We start from the raw sequence: 15,688 nt of genomic DNA, 5'->3' as shown, positions 1-15,688 counted from the left end.
AATTTTATTACAGCTGCTTTTTTTTGTTTTCTGTTAGGCGGGGATGGGTTCGGGGGGGGGGGGGTAAGAGGGAATATTGAATCTAAGGGTAAAGCCGTTTATTATAAGACTATTAGATCTAAGATGACGAAACAAGATAGTTAAACTACAGACAGCAAATTGAATAAAACATTTCTGCCTTAACACAAATAAAACTTTGATGTAAGCACATTAAATGGTTTTATCCTATATAATCACTGTTTGCACTGATCGTTAATAGTGACCAAATTGAGCACCAAAACATACCAACATGTAAACAATATCGTCTGAAAATGGAACTGACAATTATTTTGATAGGGGTGAAGGTACTCTAAAAAGTCATAATTTATGGCTAAGACATTTTTAAAATTTAAAATGAAATAATTTTACATGTCCTTATAATAATAATAATAATAATAATAATAATAATAAACTCGACTATGATGCTTTTTAAAAGACTCAACAACTTTCAAATGTAATATTGGTAATAGAATGTTTTTTTTATTTGATGATTACAAATGCATCTGACCATATTTGAAAAAAATTGTACACCAAAATAGTCACATTTACCAAAAATGGATCTGAAGTAAAATTATGGTAGGATATCTAATATTTATTACAATGTATTATTAATTTTTTATTATTCATTTCAATTTAGTTTTGTGCTTACATTCAAAGAAGGTCCAAGTGCGCTGTCCTGGACACATTATTCAGCTATCTGGGCTGTCTGTCCATGGCATCATTCCATGTAGCGATCTTAGCCCTAAGATCATCCTCAAGTGCATAACTACCTGAAGCTCTTACGGCGATCTTAGTGCTAAGACTGCTTCATGGAACGGGACCCAGGACAAGAGTTAACACACTGATCATATATGTAACCAAAAACATGGTGCTACAAAGTTCTGCGGTCAGCCTTAAACACCTTTACCAATTAGCCACACAAAGCTTGCCTATCAGCCCACCTGCATACCTGCAATACCTGCATACCTGCAATACCTGCACACCTATTACCTGTCTACCAGCCTGCTATACAATCAGGCCCAGTGCTTATAAACCTTAAAGTCTAGACTTTAATAAAGTACAGATTTTAACGTCATGGTAACGCCATTCAAATAGCATTATGTTAAAGTCTGGACTTTATTAAAGTCTAGACTTTAAGTTTTATAAGCACGGGTCCAGGTACCAAATCTTAAGGAAATAATTAAGTTTTCACTTGTTATACCTGCCACTTTCTCCGTGCCATGAAACGTCGGAGTTTCTCCGTGTTCAGTCGTTTTAACCGCATTCGCCGTTCATCCTGAACAAGCCAGATGTGTTTCTGACAGTCCTGAATGGTGCTTCGTTTTCTGAAATAAATGTGTTAAAAGACTATTATTAATCAATGATAAATATGCCACTGTGCAACAGAGATTCATTTTCTGAAATAAATGTGTTAAAAGACTATTATTAATCAATGATAAATATACCACTGTGCAACAGAGCTTCGTTTTCTGAAATAATGTGTTAAAAAAGACTTCCATTAATCAATGATAAATATGTCACTGTGCAATACATGTCCCCATCTGGGAACAACAAATTTTCATATCTCCTAAATTCAAGAAGGAAGGAAGGAAATGTTTTATTTAACGATGCACTCAACACATTTTATTTACAGTTTTATGGCGTCGGACATATGGTAAAGGACCACACAGATACTGAGAGAGGAAACCCGCTGTTGCCACTTCATGGGCTATTCTTTTCGATTAGCAGCAAGGGATCTTTTATATGCACCATCTCACAGATAGGATAGTACATACCACAGCCTTTGTTACACCAGTTCTGGAGCACTGGCTGGAACGAGAAATAACCCAATGGGTCCACCGATGGGGATGGATCCTAGACCGATCGTGCATCAAGCGAACACTTTACCACTGGGCTATGTCCCGCTCCCTAAATTTCAAAGGCCATTTGATATGCAACAGTACATGATAAAGCTATATACAACATTTAGTCTCAATATCTTCAGGCATTTCCCACCCACACCCCCATCCCCACCCCCCCAAAAAAAGTCCAAAAAAACTATTTTCATATATCCTAAGTTCAAGAGCCATATCTCTGTCAAAACTGAGTCAAACTTGAGTTATATTCAAAATTTCAGCTCAATATCTTGACACTCTGCAAAAAAAAAAATGTCAGAGGAAAACAAATTTTTGTATCTCCTAAGTTCAATGGCCATAACTCTGTGAAAAATAGGTATATCACCATGAAAGTCGAACTTGATCTGTAACAGTACATGATATACTAAAAACATCCAAATAAATATATTTGGGACGGACAGACAGACAGACAGGAAAACAGATGAAAACTATAGTCCTCAGTTGGACGGCTACGGACTAATAATAGAACAGTGGGTACACCTTATGTAGGCCTCCAGATTTCACAGAAACAAACTTATCCAGTAACCTGTTGGCAAAATCATGGATCTAAAAGTCTGTTTTCATCATCCTATAACATAATCCATTATCAGAGCTTCTAGAATTTTTATAAAATCTATTAGCCAGGGGATCAGTGATTATAAAAATGTACTAGCCACGATTAAAAATTCACTAGCCCAACTTTACTTTAAATTAATATATTTTACTAAATAATAGTAATAATCAGAAAGGTCACCTTAAGAGGGAGATGGAACTTACAAACACTAACATTGGGGGTTTGGGTGTGGGCAGGATATTCATATTTACAAAATAGACTTTAACTGCAATATTTTATAAAAAAAATTCACTAGCCCTCAGGCATGGCAATATTACTTATTTACTAGCTCAATATTGAATATCACTAGCCATGGCTGTGGGGCTACCATAATCTAGAAGCCCTGCCACCATTACTATGATTACCAAAAAAATCCCACCACTTTCGAATGGGTTCCAATGATCACTGTGTACTGAACTGAAAAAGTTTTTCTCAATAAAATTTTAAAGCCCTAAGCCTGTTTGGGTGGGATATGTGAAGTCTCCCTTTAAATCGGTTTAAAATGCAGTTACTAAAATTTTGATAGCGCAGAAATTCACTCAACTTTATTCACTCTTTTGCTTTGACTGTAAATACCAATTAAATCTTTTTATAGAACCAAAGATGTTTTTGACCCATTGAATAAAAGGAACATTTCCTATTTAAAACCAAACTGCATAAATATTTGACTCAATTTCAGTGGAAAGTCAGCAACCGATTATCCTTAAATCTTTTATCATCTGTTTCTGAACAAAATCTTCAACTGATTTTCCATTATTTACTCACCGTTTGTTTTTGACGAGCAAGTGCTGAATAAAATCCTTAGCATTGTCCGATATGTCATCAAAAGATTCATCATCAAAATCGTATTCGCCATATGTGACATTCGACAAAGTTTCAGAATCATTGTCACCCATAAAGGGAGACAATCCAGACAACCTGTAAATGAAAAAAAAAATGTAATAAAAACAAGACATTAGTCAATCAAAGTAAAGGGAGAAAATATTGATAACCCAGTACCGGCCTCGGTGGTGTCGTGGTTAAGCCATCGGACATAAAGCTGGTAGGTATAGGGTTCGCAGCCCAGTACTGGCCTCGGTGGTGTCGTGGTTAAGCCATCCGACATAAAGCTGGTAGGTATAGGGTTCGCAGCCCAGTACTGGCCTCGGTGGTGTCGTGGTTAAGCCATCCGACATAAAGCTGGTAGGTATAGGGTTCGCAGCCCAGTACTGGCCTCGGTGGTGTCGTGGTTAAGCCATCGGACATAAAGCTGGTAGGTATAGGGTTCGCAGCACAGTACCGGCCTCGGTGGTGTCGTGGTTAAGCCATCCGACGTAAGGTTGGTAGGTACAGGATTCGCAGCTCAGTACCGGCCTCGGTGGTGTCATGGTTAAGCCATCGGACATAAGGCTGGTAGGTACAGGGTTCGCAGCCCAGTACCGGCCTCGGTGGTGTCGTGGTTAAGCCATCCGACATAAGGCTGGTAGGTACAGGGTTCGCAGCCCAGTACTGGCCTCGGTGGTGTCGTGGTTAAGCCATCAGACATAAGGCTGGTAGGTACTGGGTTCACAGCCTGGTACCAGATCCATCTCAGAGCGAGTTTTAATGACTAAATGGGTAGGTGTAAGATCACTATACCCTCTCCTCTCCAACATGGTTATGGTTATGGAGTTTGAGAACACTGAATGTTAATATTTAAGATAAACCAATGAAATCCTGTCTGTCTAAAGAGGCATTCTCATTATGCGATTAGTCGCATCGACTGTGTATAAGACTAACGTCGTTCCGATTTAGGTGTTCCCACAGTACAATTTGATCGCATGCGTCAAGTCGGTGCGACTACTCACATAATGAGAACACCTCTTAGGACTTCAGCATCAACCTGATTAATTGTCCTCTCCTGGACGAAGGAGACGACGAAGGTCCACACCTGTGTCCATGACAGGCGTGTGCTACAACAGCTTGTTCTGAATGTGCACATTAAAACCTATGACCTGATTAATAACACTACTTGTAAAAAAACCACCTTCCACACTTAAGACATAACATAACTCCTATATATAACCTGTGTCCATGACAGGCGTGTGCTACAACAGCTTGTTCTGAATGTGCACATTAAAACCTATGACCTGATTAATAACACTACTTGTAAAAAACACCTTCCACACTTACAAGACATAACATATAACTCCTATATATAACCTGTGTCCATGACAGGCGTGTGCTACAACAGCTTGTTCTGAATGTGCACATTAAAACCTATGACCTGATTAATAACACTACTTGTAAAAAAAACCACCTTCCACACTTAAGACATAACACAACTCCTATATATAACCTGTGTCCATGACAGGCGTGTGCTACAACAGCTTGTTCTGAATGTGCACATTAAAACCTATGACCTGATTAATAACACTACTTGTAAAAAACACCTTCCACACTTACAAGACATAACATATAACTCCTATATATAACCTGTGTCCATGACAGGCGTGTGCTACAACAGCTTGTTCTGAATGTGCACATTAAAACCTATGACCTGATTAATAACACTACTTGTAAAAAAACCCACCTTCCACACTTAAGACATAACATAACTCCTATATATAACCTGTGTCCATGACAGGCGTGTGCTACAACAGCTTGTTCTGAATGTGCACATTAAAACCTATGACCTGATTAATAACACTACTTGTAAAAAACACCTTCCACACTTACAAGACATAACATATAACTCCTATATATAACCTGTGTCCATGACAGGCGTGTGCTACAACAGCTTGTTCTGAATGTGCACATTAAAACCTATGACCTGATTAATAACACTACTTGTAAAAAAAACCACCTTCCACACTTAAGACATAACATAACTCCTATATATAACCTGTGTCCATGACAGGCGTGTGCTACAACAGCTTGTTCTGAATGTGCACATTAAAACCTATGACCTGATTAATAACACTACTTGTAAAAAAACCATCTTCCACACTTAAGACATAACATAACGCCTATATATAACCTGTGTCCATGACAGGCGTGTGCTACAACAGCTTGTTCTGAATGTGCACATTAAAACCTATGACCTGATTAATAACACTACTTGTAAAAAACACCTTCCACACTTACAAGACATAACATATAACTCCTATATATAAGCTGTGTCCATGACAGGTGTGTGCTACAACAGATTGTTCTGAATGTGCACAGTAAAACCTATGACCTGACCTGATTAATAACACTACTTGTAAAAACACCTTCCACACTTACAAGACGTAACATATAACTCCTATACTCCACATATCGGTCGCGAAGTCAATCTCATCATAGTTGACGACCTCCGGGGCGATGAACTCTGGCGTTCCAAACATCACCTTGATGCTCTCCCCTTCGTTGAAGCGGCGCGCCAGGCCGAAGTCAATGATCTTGATGATGTTGCTGCCCTCCGCGATGCAGAGGATGTTCTCGGGTTTGAGGTCAAGGTGAAGGACACCCTTGCCATGCATGTATGCGACACCACTGCATATCTGACGCATGAAGTGGACGCAGTCACGCTCCGTTAAACAGAAGTCATTGCTGCTCACCCGCTCAAACAACTCGCCGCCTCCAATACTTTGTAAAAAAAGAAGAAGAAAGGAATGTATGTTTAACGACGTCTCAGCAGATAATGAACTACACATGGCAGATTATTTGGTGTATAACATAAAGTTATTTCAACACTTGGTCTGGAGATTTTCAAAACTATCTTAGCATTTTGATATTGTAAAATGGTTGTAAGCCATGACGTCACAATAATGCATGCCATAGCCTACAACGGTTTTACGATATCGCAATGCTAAGATAGCTTAAAAAACCAGGGGTCTAATTCACTAAACTCTCGCAACTTTGCGATCTCGCAGTGCAATGCTAAAAGACCTGCAAAGAGGATGCTTTGTTGTCTTGCAGGGCCTAAGAGACCTTGGTGAATTGGGTCCCAGGGGTCTACTTCACTAAACTCTCGCAACTTTGCGATCTTGCATTACAAAGGTTTGTTTTATTTAACACCACTAGAGCACACTGATTTATTAATCATCATCTACTGGATGTCAAACATTTGGTAATTTTGACATATAGTCCTTAGAGATCAAACCTACTATATTTTTCCACAATTAGCAAAGGATAGCACATACCATAACTTTTGATATACCAGTTGTGGTGCACTGGCTGGAACGTCAAATAGCCAAATGGGCCCGCTGATGTAGATCGATCCCAAACCGACCACGTATCAAGTAAACACTTTATCACTGGGCTACATCCCACCCCCTTTTCTTTAAGAGAACTTTGTTAATTGTTAAACATTTTACCAATCTACAGGAATATAATAAAATCACAATTAATTTGACCTACTATTCCATGACGAGAACCATTTTGCGAGCGGCCTCATATGCGTCCCACAGCAGAAGCAGTTTTGGATGAGCGAGACCGTTCATGATTTCGATCTCGTGTCGAACATTCTCTTTCTCCTTCTCTCGACACTTGACAATCTTGGCCGCCCACAGTTTCCCAGTGTCCTTGGCCTTGCACTGGTACACATTGCCAAATTTACCTCTGAAAAAGAAAATAAAACAGAATTTTCACAAACTTAATTAAATACATGCACCCTGTGGGGGTTTTCTGCCATTCGTTGTTTAAGGAGGTGCTTCATTAATTTCTCTGTGTAATGTGGGTAAAGCTACCAGTAAGTAGAATAAAAAACCCTTTAAAAATGAATATTTCTTTAAAGAGACATTCCTGAGTTTGCTGCACTGTAAGATGTTTCTGACTAATAAAATATTTATACGATTAAACTTACATATTAAATATATTTTCTGGTTTAGAATATCAGTGTCTGCATATTCAATGTTTTTCTAGTCATCTTAATATTTGTAAGAAGTCCAAAATGGATTTTGTCTTCCAATAATTTCGTACGTACGAAAAAAACATAATTTAGGAAATAAAATTAAATTTAGCCTAGTACATATATTAGAACGATCAGAAACACGTTTAATATACAGCCACCAATATTTTATGCAGAATTGTTTTTTTTAAATGTAATTACAAAAAGTCTCCATTAGTCAATAACATCTTAAAACTTGCAGCAAACTCAGGAATGTTCCTTTAATGAATGAATGAATGAATCATTTACTTAAAGGAGAGAACAATTAAGGCATTTGGCCTGGTATGCATATTCAACGATATATAATGCACATTATTGCTTAATATCAACACGTATAATCGTATAGTTAATTAATAAAACGGTTAAATGTGACGGCTATTATATATAACGGGCGCAGCCATTTTGTACCATCTCAGTGAGTACGCCCTCTGGCGAGCTGGTGGTTATGTAATACTTAACGCGTAACGTCAGGAATGAGCCTTAGAACTAGAGAAACACAATCTACCTGGTTTTTGCGGGATGATAAATAGTCATACATTGCAATGTTATGTAATAATACACATCCCAGTAAGCCAGCAATAAGTATATCCAGCACTATATATATTATTTTTCAATACAAAATAAAATACCATTGTCAAAGTGGCAACACAACAAGTCGAAACAATTAACCATGTTTTGCCCATGCATTAACCTACGTACTGAAATGATACACGGAGTGTTTTCTTAGTTAATTGGTCTATGCTGTTAGTTGCTTCTACCTGTGATTCCTGATTGGCAGGTGTGTATTTGATTGGTAACCAGATGAGCCAATTAATTGACGCTGTCTAGACACAAAAATACATACCGGTATTGTGGAATATTACCTGTCGCCCCTAAAATTGTAATGGACATGGTTTATTACTGTAAATAGTTCTGTAAAACTATTGATTAAGTAGACTTTTTCATCTAAAACCACAGAACTGACCAATTACGTAGTCCCAAAGAAAAGAAAATTATCACTTGGGTATCGTGGGTTGTCGTTTTTGCTCCAACATAGCATATTAATAGGCCTAATAGTGTAAATTTTTCCTTTGGATTATTAAACAGAGAAAAATACTATAACCCCATTTTGTTCCATTAATGCAACTTGAAATATATTTAGTTAAATAGTTTATTATATTATTACGTCATTTATGCTGTTTTACAAGTCAAAGAGAAGCGCCTTGTCGAAAATTACTGCTTTTGTTTACACTGTACATACAGGAGATGGTCAGGAGCTGACGTCACTTCGCCCCAAGCTATCCCACCGGACGTCACAAAAACGAAATAAAATGGCTGTCCCCAGTTAGCAGGAATAATCATGGTTTTTTATTAACTCTAAAATTACGCGTTTTTCATTTGTTAAAGTGTCAGTATGTATTGGTGGTCCGGGTATGCATCTTTCCAACACATAAGGCTCTTGTTTGAGTTGACCCTACCTTTAATGACTCCCCAGCTAATTTTAAATGACAGTTATTTGAAATGAATGAAATCAATCAATCAATCAATCAATGATTTATGTAATGACACCCCAGCTAATTTTAAATGAATTATTTCAAAAGTTTGTTGTGTTTTAACGACACCACTAGAGCACATTGAGAAAGGAAACCGGTTACATTTTTCCATTAGTAGCCAGGGATCTTTTATTTGCACCATCTCACAGACAGGATAGCACATACCACAGCCTTTGATATACCAGTTGTGGTGCACTGGCTGAAACGAGAAATAGCCCAATGGGCCACCAACAGGGATTGATCCTAGACTGACCATGCATTATGTGAATGCTTTATCACTGGGCTACATGCCATTCCAAAATGACCAAATGAACACAGACAGACAGACGGGCGGACAGACGGACGGATAGACAGACGAACAAACGAACGAACGAATGAATGCGTTTTGTTCATTACCTCATAATGGTCTTCAAACAAATAAGTGAGTGAATAAGTGAGTGAGTGAATAAGTGAGTGATTGAGTGAGTGATTGAGTGAGTGATTGAGTGAGTGAGTGAGTGAATGAATGCTTGAATGAATGTGTTTTGTGTGATTACCTTCCAACTTCATGCAGCACCTCATAATGGTCTTCAAACACACGAGTTGATGATATTTTCACTTCCCGCGGTTCAAACGGTAGTTCATCGTCTATGGACAGTAAAAAGAAACCTTTGATAAAAACACAAACGATTTTCAGTTTACAGGAACTCACCTGTAAATTCCAGTAATATGTATTATTGTCCATGTGAGAAAGGCAATAAATGTCATCAAATTTAAACTAGGGCTATCTGGTTTCACAATAAAACACTACAAAAATCCCAAAACACAAAAAGGATACCACCAGAAAGTAGGAAGAAGATTGTAATGAAAGTGATATATATCTGGTTTGTTACATTATTTTGGTCCAGGCAGTGGTACAGAACATCAGTTGCCACAAAGGCTACTTATACTGAATAACAACAAGGGATTGTCCCAATATAAAGAACAGAATTTGCCAAAGCCTTTTCATATTGCAGCTGTGGAGCATTGGTGGATACAGAGCAAGGGCAGATCCAGAAAATATTGGGGAAAATATGGGGAAAAGGGTATATGGATTAATATGTGAAAAGGGCAACCCAAGGACATTTTTTTAAAGCTATAAAAAAGAGGCACATCAACACTTAGGGGTAGACTAATTACCCCTCCCTTGAATCTGCCTCTGCAAAGAAAACAAAAATCCCAATGGGTATACTGTGGGGAATCAATCCTCAACCACTGTATGACTGAAGTTCGTTTGCAAACACTGGCATAGCCTGAAGGGATACCATAAGGTTATGCCCCCACCCCCCCTCAAACACAGCTGTTTTTTCCCACCGCCTTATATATTTTACACGACTCATGGCCAAAATGGGTGCCCCCCACCCCCTGAATGTGGATGGCCTCCTCCCTCCCAAATATAAAATCCTGGCTATGCAATATTCGCTAAAAAAACCCCACACGCACACATGGATGCACATGCACTCACACACACACACCAAATCTGTAGAAGTACATTTAATAAGTAATAATACAACAAACATCTTCATTTAAGTGTAAAAGCTTAAAAGATAGTCAGATTTAAAAGTTTTGCGTATAGAAGTGTTTCATACAAAACCACTGTATAATAATAGAAAATTTAATTAATTTGCTGTTCATGCACTTACAATTACATATTTTTAGTAAGATGAGAAACAGTGAAAAACCTATTTACCTTGCTTTTTAACAGTAGGAGAGAAAACTTCAAGCGTACCTGTAAGATCATAGCAACAGGAAGCATGACAACCATCACCAAGGCAATGCAATATATACAATCAACTACACAACACTACTGATAAAACCAAAAACTGCTTTCAACATCAGAAAATGGCATAATCACTTGTGTAAAATTCCAAGCCTTGAAGCAAAAATTGTTTTAGAAGCAAGAAATTATAAAAAGGTTAGTACGTGAACACAGGCCAGTAGGATAATTATATTTACAATGGGGGGAGGGGGCACCAGCTCTGGTGAGGGTGCACAATCTCTGGTGGGGGAGTGGGGGGGGGCAAAAACCAGATGTTTCTTTGTATTTATATAGAGTAGGAATTTTTTTAATACATTTTCATCTTCAAGTGGGGGGGGGGGGCTGTGCCACCTCACTCCCACCTCCCCCCACTCCACTCCCCCCTCCCCCACCCCACATCCGATTCCTATGGGTCTGGTACCACCAGTTTTAAAATAGCATTAATTTTCAATCCAAAGTTCATAGTGTACGTATGACATTATGAACAGTGCATTAAAACGCCACAGTTTTTAATCAGTGTTAAAGGAGAGGACAATTAAGGCATTTGGCCTGGTATGCATATTCAACGATATATAATGCACATTATTGCTTAATATCAACACGTATAATCGTATAGTTAAATAATAAAACGGTTAAATGTGACGACTATTACATATAACGGGCGCAGCCATTTTGTACCATCTCAGTGAGTACGCCATCTGGCGAGCTGGTGGTTACGTAATACTTAACGCGTCACGTCAGGAATGAGCCTTAGAACTAGAGAAACAAAATCTACCTGGTTTTTGCAGGATGATAAATAGTCATACATTGCAATGTTATGTAATAATACACATCCCAGTAAGCCAACAGTAAGTATATCCAGCACTATATATATTATTTTTCAATACAAAATAAAATACCATTGTCAAAGTGGCTACACAACAAGTCGAAACAATTAACAATGTTTTTCCCATGCATTAACCTACGTACTGAAATGATACACGGAGTGTTTTCTTAGTTAATCGGTCTATGCTGTTAGTTGCTTCTACCTGTGATTTCTGATTGGCAGGTGTGTATTTGATTGGTAACCAGACGAGCTAATTAATTGACGCTGTCTAGACACAAAATACATACCGGTATTGTGGAATATTACCTGTCGCCCCTAAAATTGTAATGGACATGGTTTATTACTGTAAATAGTTCTGTAAAACTATTGATTAAGTAGACTTTTCCATCTACAACCACAGAACTGACCAATTACGTAGTCCCAAAGAAAAGAAAATTATCACTTGCCGACTTGGGTATCGTGGGTTGTCGTTTTTGCTCTAACGTAGCATATCAATAGGCGTAATGTGTACATTTTTCCTTTGGATTATTAAACAGAGAAAAATACTATAACCCATTTTGTTCCGTTAATGCAACTTGAAATATATTTAGTTAAATAGTTTATTATATTATTACGTCATTTATGCTGTTTTACAAGTCAGGTTGATCAAAGAGAAGCGCCTTGTCGAAAATTACTGCTTTTGTTTACACTGTACATACAGGAGATGGTCAGGAACTGACGTCACTTCGCCCCAAGCTATCCCACCGGACGTCACAAAAACGAAACAAAATGGCTGCCCCCAGTTAGCAGGAATAATCATGGTTTTTTTTATTAACTCTAAAATTACGCGTTTTTAATTTCTTAAAGTGTCAGTATGTGTTGGTGGTCCGGGTATGCATTTTTCCAACACATAAGGCTCTTGTTGGAGTTGACACTACCTTTAAAAGCAAAATAAGCTGCAGCTTAAATCTTCGATGTCAACCACGATGACAATATCATTGAATTATTGTACACTGAGCTTTGAGTTTAAAAAGTTACTATTTACAGGTTTCGTCTGACTGCTCCTGGCAGAATAGTCACTGTCCAAAATGTATGCAACAACCTTTTTCAATTAAAGGGACATTCCTGAGTTTGCTGCAATTTTTAAGATGTTATCGACTAACAGAGACTTTTTAACAATTGTAATTACATATCAAATATAATTTTCTTGATAAAATATTAGTGGCTGTATATTAAACATGTTTCTGATCGTTCTAATATTTGTACTAGGTTACATTTCATTTTATTTCCTAAAATATGTTTTTTTTTGTACGTACGAAATTATTTGAAGACAAAATCCAGTTTGGGCTTCTTACAAATATTAAGATGACCGAAACACATTGAATATACAAACACTGCTATTCTAAACAAGAAAATATATTTAATATTCAAGTTTAATCATAGAAATATTTTATTAGTCGGAAACATCTTACAATGCAGCAAACTCAGGAATGTCTCTTAAGACTTGCTGTCCATTAATGTGATTTTGCATTGTGTGCCTTTCCATGCACAAGTTTATTTATACAGTGCATTTACACACTACCTTTTTCCATATCTGTATTTCCATTCTTGGGTATTCGGAACACTAAAAACTAATTCAGCAAGGGGACGTCATTGCACAAAGTATTTACTTTTGGCGTATGTTAATTATGTCAAATATTGTATAATAATTCTCTTGAGAAAACACAAATATGGAAAAACACATTTCCGCACATGAAAACGCACACAATGAATCATGTGCAGAATTGCGTTACTGGAAAACAAGTCTTAATTAGAATTAAAGGAAAAGAATATTTTTCTTTAACAACACGTCAGTACATATTAAAACTATTGTTATTTTAAGTGTAACATGTTAAGAGAAAGTTCAACTTTGTTTGGTTTGTTTAACGACAACACTAGAGCACATTGATTTATTAATCATTGGCTATTGGATGTCAAACATTTGGTAATTTTGACATTGTCTTAGAATGGAAACCTACTACATTTTTCCATTTGTAGCAAGAGATTTTTTATATGCACCATCCCACAGACAGTATAGCACTTACCACAGCCTTTGATATACCAGTCGTGGTGCACTGGCTGGAACGAGAAATAGCCTGATGGGCCCACCGACGGGGTGGTTGACAAAAAAGAACATCTGCTGCTGCCACATAGGTTACTCTTGTCAAAAAAGCCGCAAGTGATCTTTTAAATGTACGCAAGAATTATGCCATTTTGTGATGTTGATTAAAATGTGTGTGCAACTGCAAGCACTATCTACATTTTCTACACAGCAAACCAAAATAAAAACTGTAAACCAAATAAAAGTATAATCAAACACTGTTTAACTTAAGTAAAAAACACTGTTATCATTTTAAAACATGCACCAATCTAAATTGAATTTAAATTTGAATTTTCAAAAATATTACTAATGTAGTAAATTTTATTTTTAAATACTTCGCCAAATTAACTTTTATCTTAAATGAAAGTCAATTAAGAAGACGATTTTTCTGAGTTTTAGCCAACTTAAAATGAAAGGATGACAAGAGACATCTTTGTTTCTTTTTTTAAAAATAATAAGTGTTGGATGAACTTTAAATTATCTATTAAACTAACTTTGTGTAAAAACACAGCAAAAACACACATGCAATACATAGTTTCTCTACTTTTTTTTTATATATAAAAGAAATCACTTAATCCTTCTTAAATTGAATATCATGTAAATAAATCTTTTAGTAAAAAAAAAAATTTTAAATCTACAAATCTGCATGATATTTTGTTAATCCCTTTCTATCAATAAACTGTAAATTAGGTATCCACTTTTAACCACTAAGCTAGAAAACATTTTAACAGTAATGAAAATGACATTGGATAAAATATCCGAAAAACGTTACATGTTCTTTTATATACATGCTGTATGGCACAGTTTGGGATATGAATTTTTTTTTTTTTTTAAATCACAGAATGGGTCAACCGAGGAGATTCGATCCCATGACTGAAGAACTTCAGGCAAGCACTCTACCGACTGAGTTAGATCCCGCCCCATTGCACTATCGAGGTCAGTAATCAAAGAGAAAGGCAATGCAAGCCAAATTTTCTGGAAGCAAACTACGGTGAAAGAGAAGAAGAAAGGAAGGAAATGTTTTATTTAACGACGCACTCAACACATTTTATTTACGGTTATATGGCGTCGGACATATGGTTAAGGACCACACAGATATTGAGGGAGGAAACCCGCTGTCGCCACTTCATGGGCTACTCTTTTTCGATTAGCAGCAAGGGATCTTTTGTATGCACCATCCCACACAGGATAGTACATACCACGGCCTTTGTTACACCAGTTGTGGAGCACTGGCTGGAATGAGAAATAGCCCAATGGGTCCACTGACGGGGATCGATCCTAGACCGACCACACATCAAGCGAATGCTTTACCACTGGGTTACGTCCTGCCCTCATTGCACTATCGAGGTCAGTAATCAAAGAGAAAGGCAATGCAAGCCACATTTTCTGGAAGCAAACTAAGGTGAAAAAGAAAGAAATATGATAAACAATGAAACAAAAATAAAACAAGCCCCAGAAAGATTTAGTTTAAATAACTATAATTCAGCTGCAGAAGTGAAAACTTCAGTAAAGCATTAATAAAATAATTAAAATCAGATTAATTTATACTAAAAGACTAAAAGAGTTAGTCTTTCAAAACTAGCCAAATAAAAACAATTACAAAGACACTGGGAGTTGAATTTATATGAAAGATATTTCAAGTTCATTTTGTTTAATGACACCACTAGAGCACATTGATTTATTAATCATTGGCTATTGGATGTCAACCATTTGGTAATTTTGACATATAGTCTTAGAACGGAAACTTGCTATATTTTTCCATTAGTAGCAAAGGATCTTTTATATGCACCATCCCATAAACAGGATAACACATACCACAGCCTTTGATATACTAGTCATGGTGTACGTGACTGGAACAAGAAATGGCCTAATGGGCCCACTGACGGGGATCGATCCCAAACTGACCGCACATCAAGCGAGCACAAAATATATTTAACTCTTGGTCAAGTGTAACTTTTCTATTAGCTGAGTGTGTTTAATAATTTACTATAAACACATGTGTTTTATCTACAAGCAC

General features: G+C 37.0%; 1 protein-coding gene across 12 annotated transcripts in view; it reads right to left on the bottom strand.

Moving 5' to 3' along the window:
* LOC121387359 (myosin light chain kinase, smooth muscle-like) overlaps window positions 1–15,688 on the bottom strand; it is a 165,584-nt gene that overhangs the window by 6,750 nt on the left and 143,146 nt on the right. For 11 of the 12 annotated variants that reach the window (XM_041518417.1, XM_041518416.1, XM_041518418.1 and 8 more), the window contains 6 exons: window positions 10,658–10,696; window positions 9,486–9,576; window positions 6,889–7,089; window positions 5,773–6,114; window positions 3,292–3,444; window positions 1,241–1,364 (listed from right to left, as the gene is read on the bottom strand). In XM_041518417.1, coding sequence (XP_041374351.1) covers window positions 1,241–1,364; window positions 3,292–3,444; window positions 5,773–6,114; window positions 6,889–7,089; window positions 9,486–9,576; window positions 10,658–10,696 — 950 coding nt within the window. The remainder of the gene's footprint in view (window positions 1–1,240; window positions 1,365–3,291; window positions 3,445–5,772; window positions 6,115–6,888; window positions 7,090–9,485; window positions 9,577–10,657; window positions 10,697–15,688) is intronic. The other variant, XM_041518419.1, reaches the window with a different exon arrangement.

The sequence above is a fragment of the Gigantopelta aegis genome, chromosome 13, assembly GCF_016097555.1.
Source record: "Gigantopelta aegis isolate Gae_Host chromosome 13, Gae_host_genome, whole genome shotgun sequence".
NCBI classification, from domain to species: Eukaryota; Metazoa; Mollusca; class Gastropoda; order Neomphalida; family Peltospiridae; genus Gigantopelta; species Gigantopelta aegis.
The sequence above is the reverse complement of the archived record's forward strand: the minus strand, read 5'-3'. Positions and strand labels throughout refer to the sequence as shown.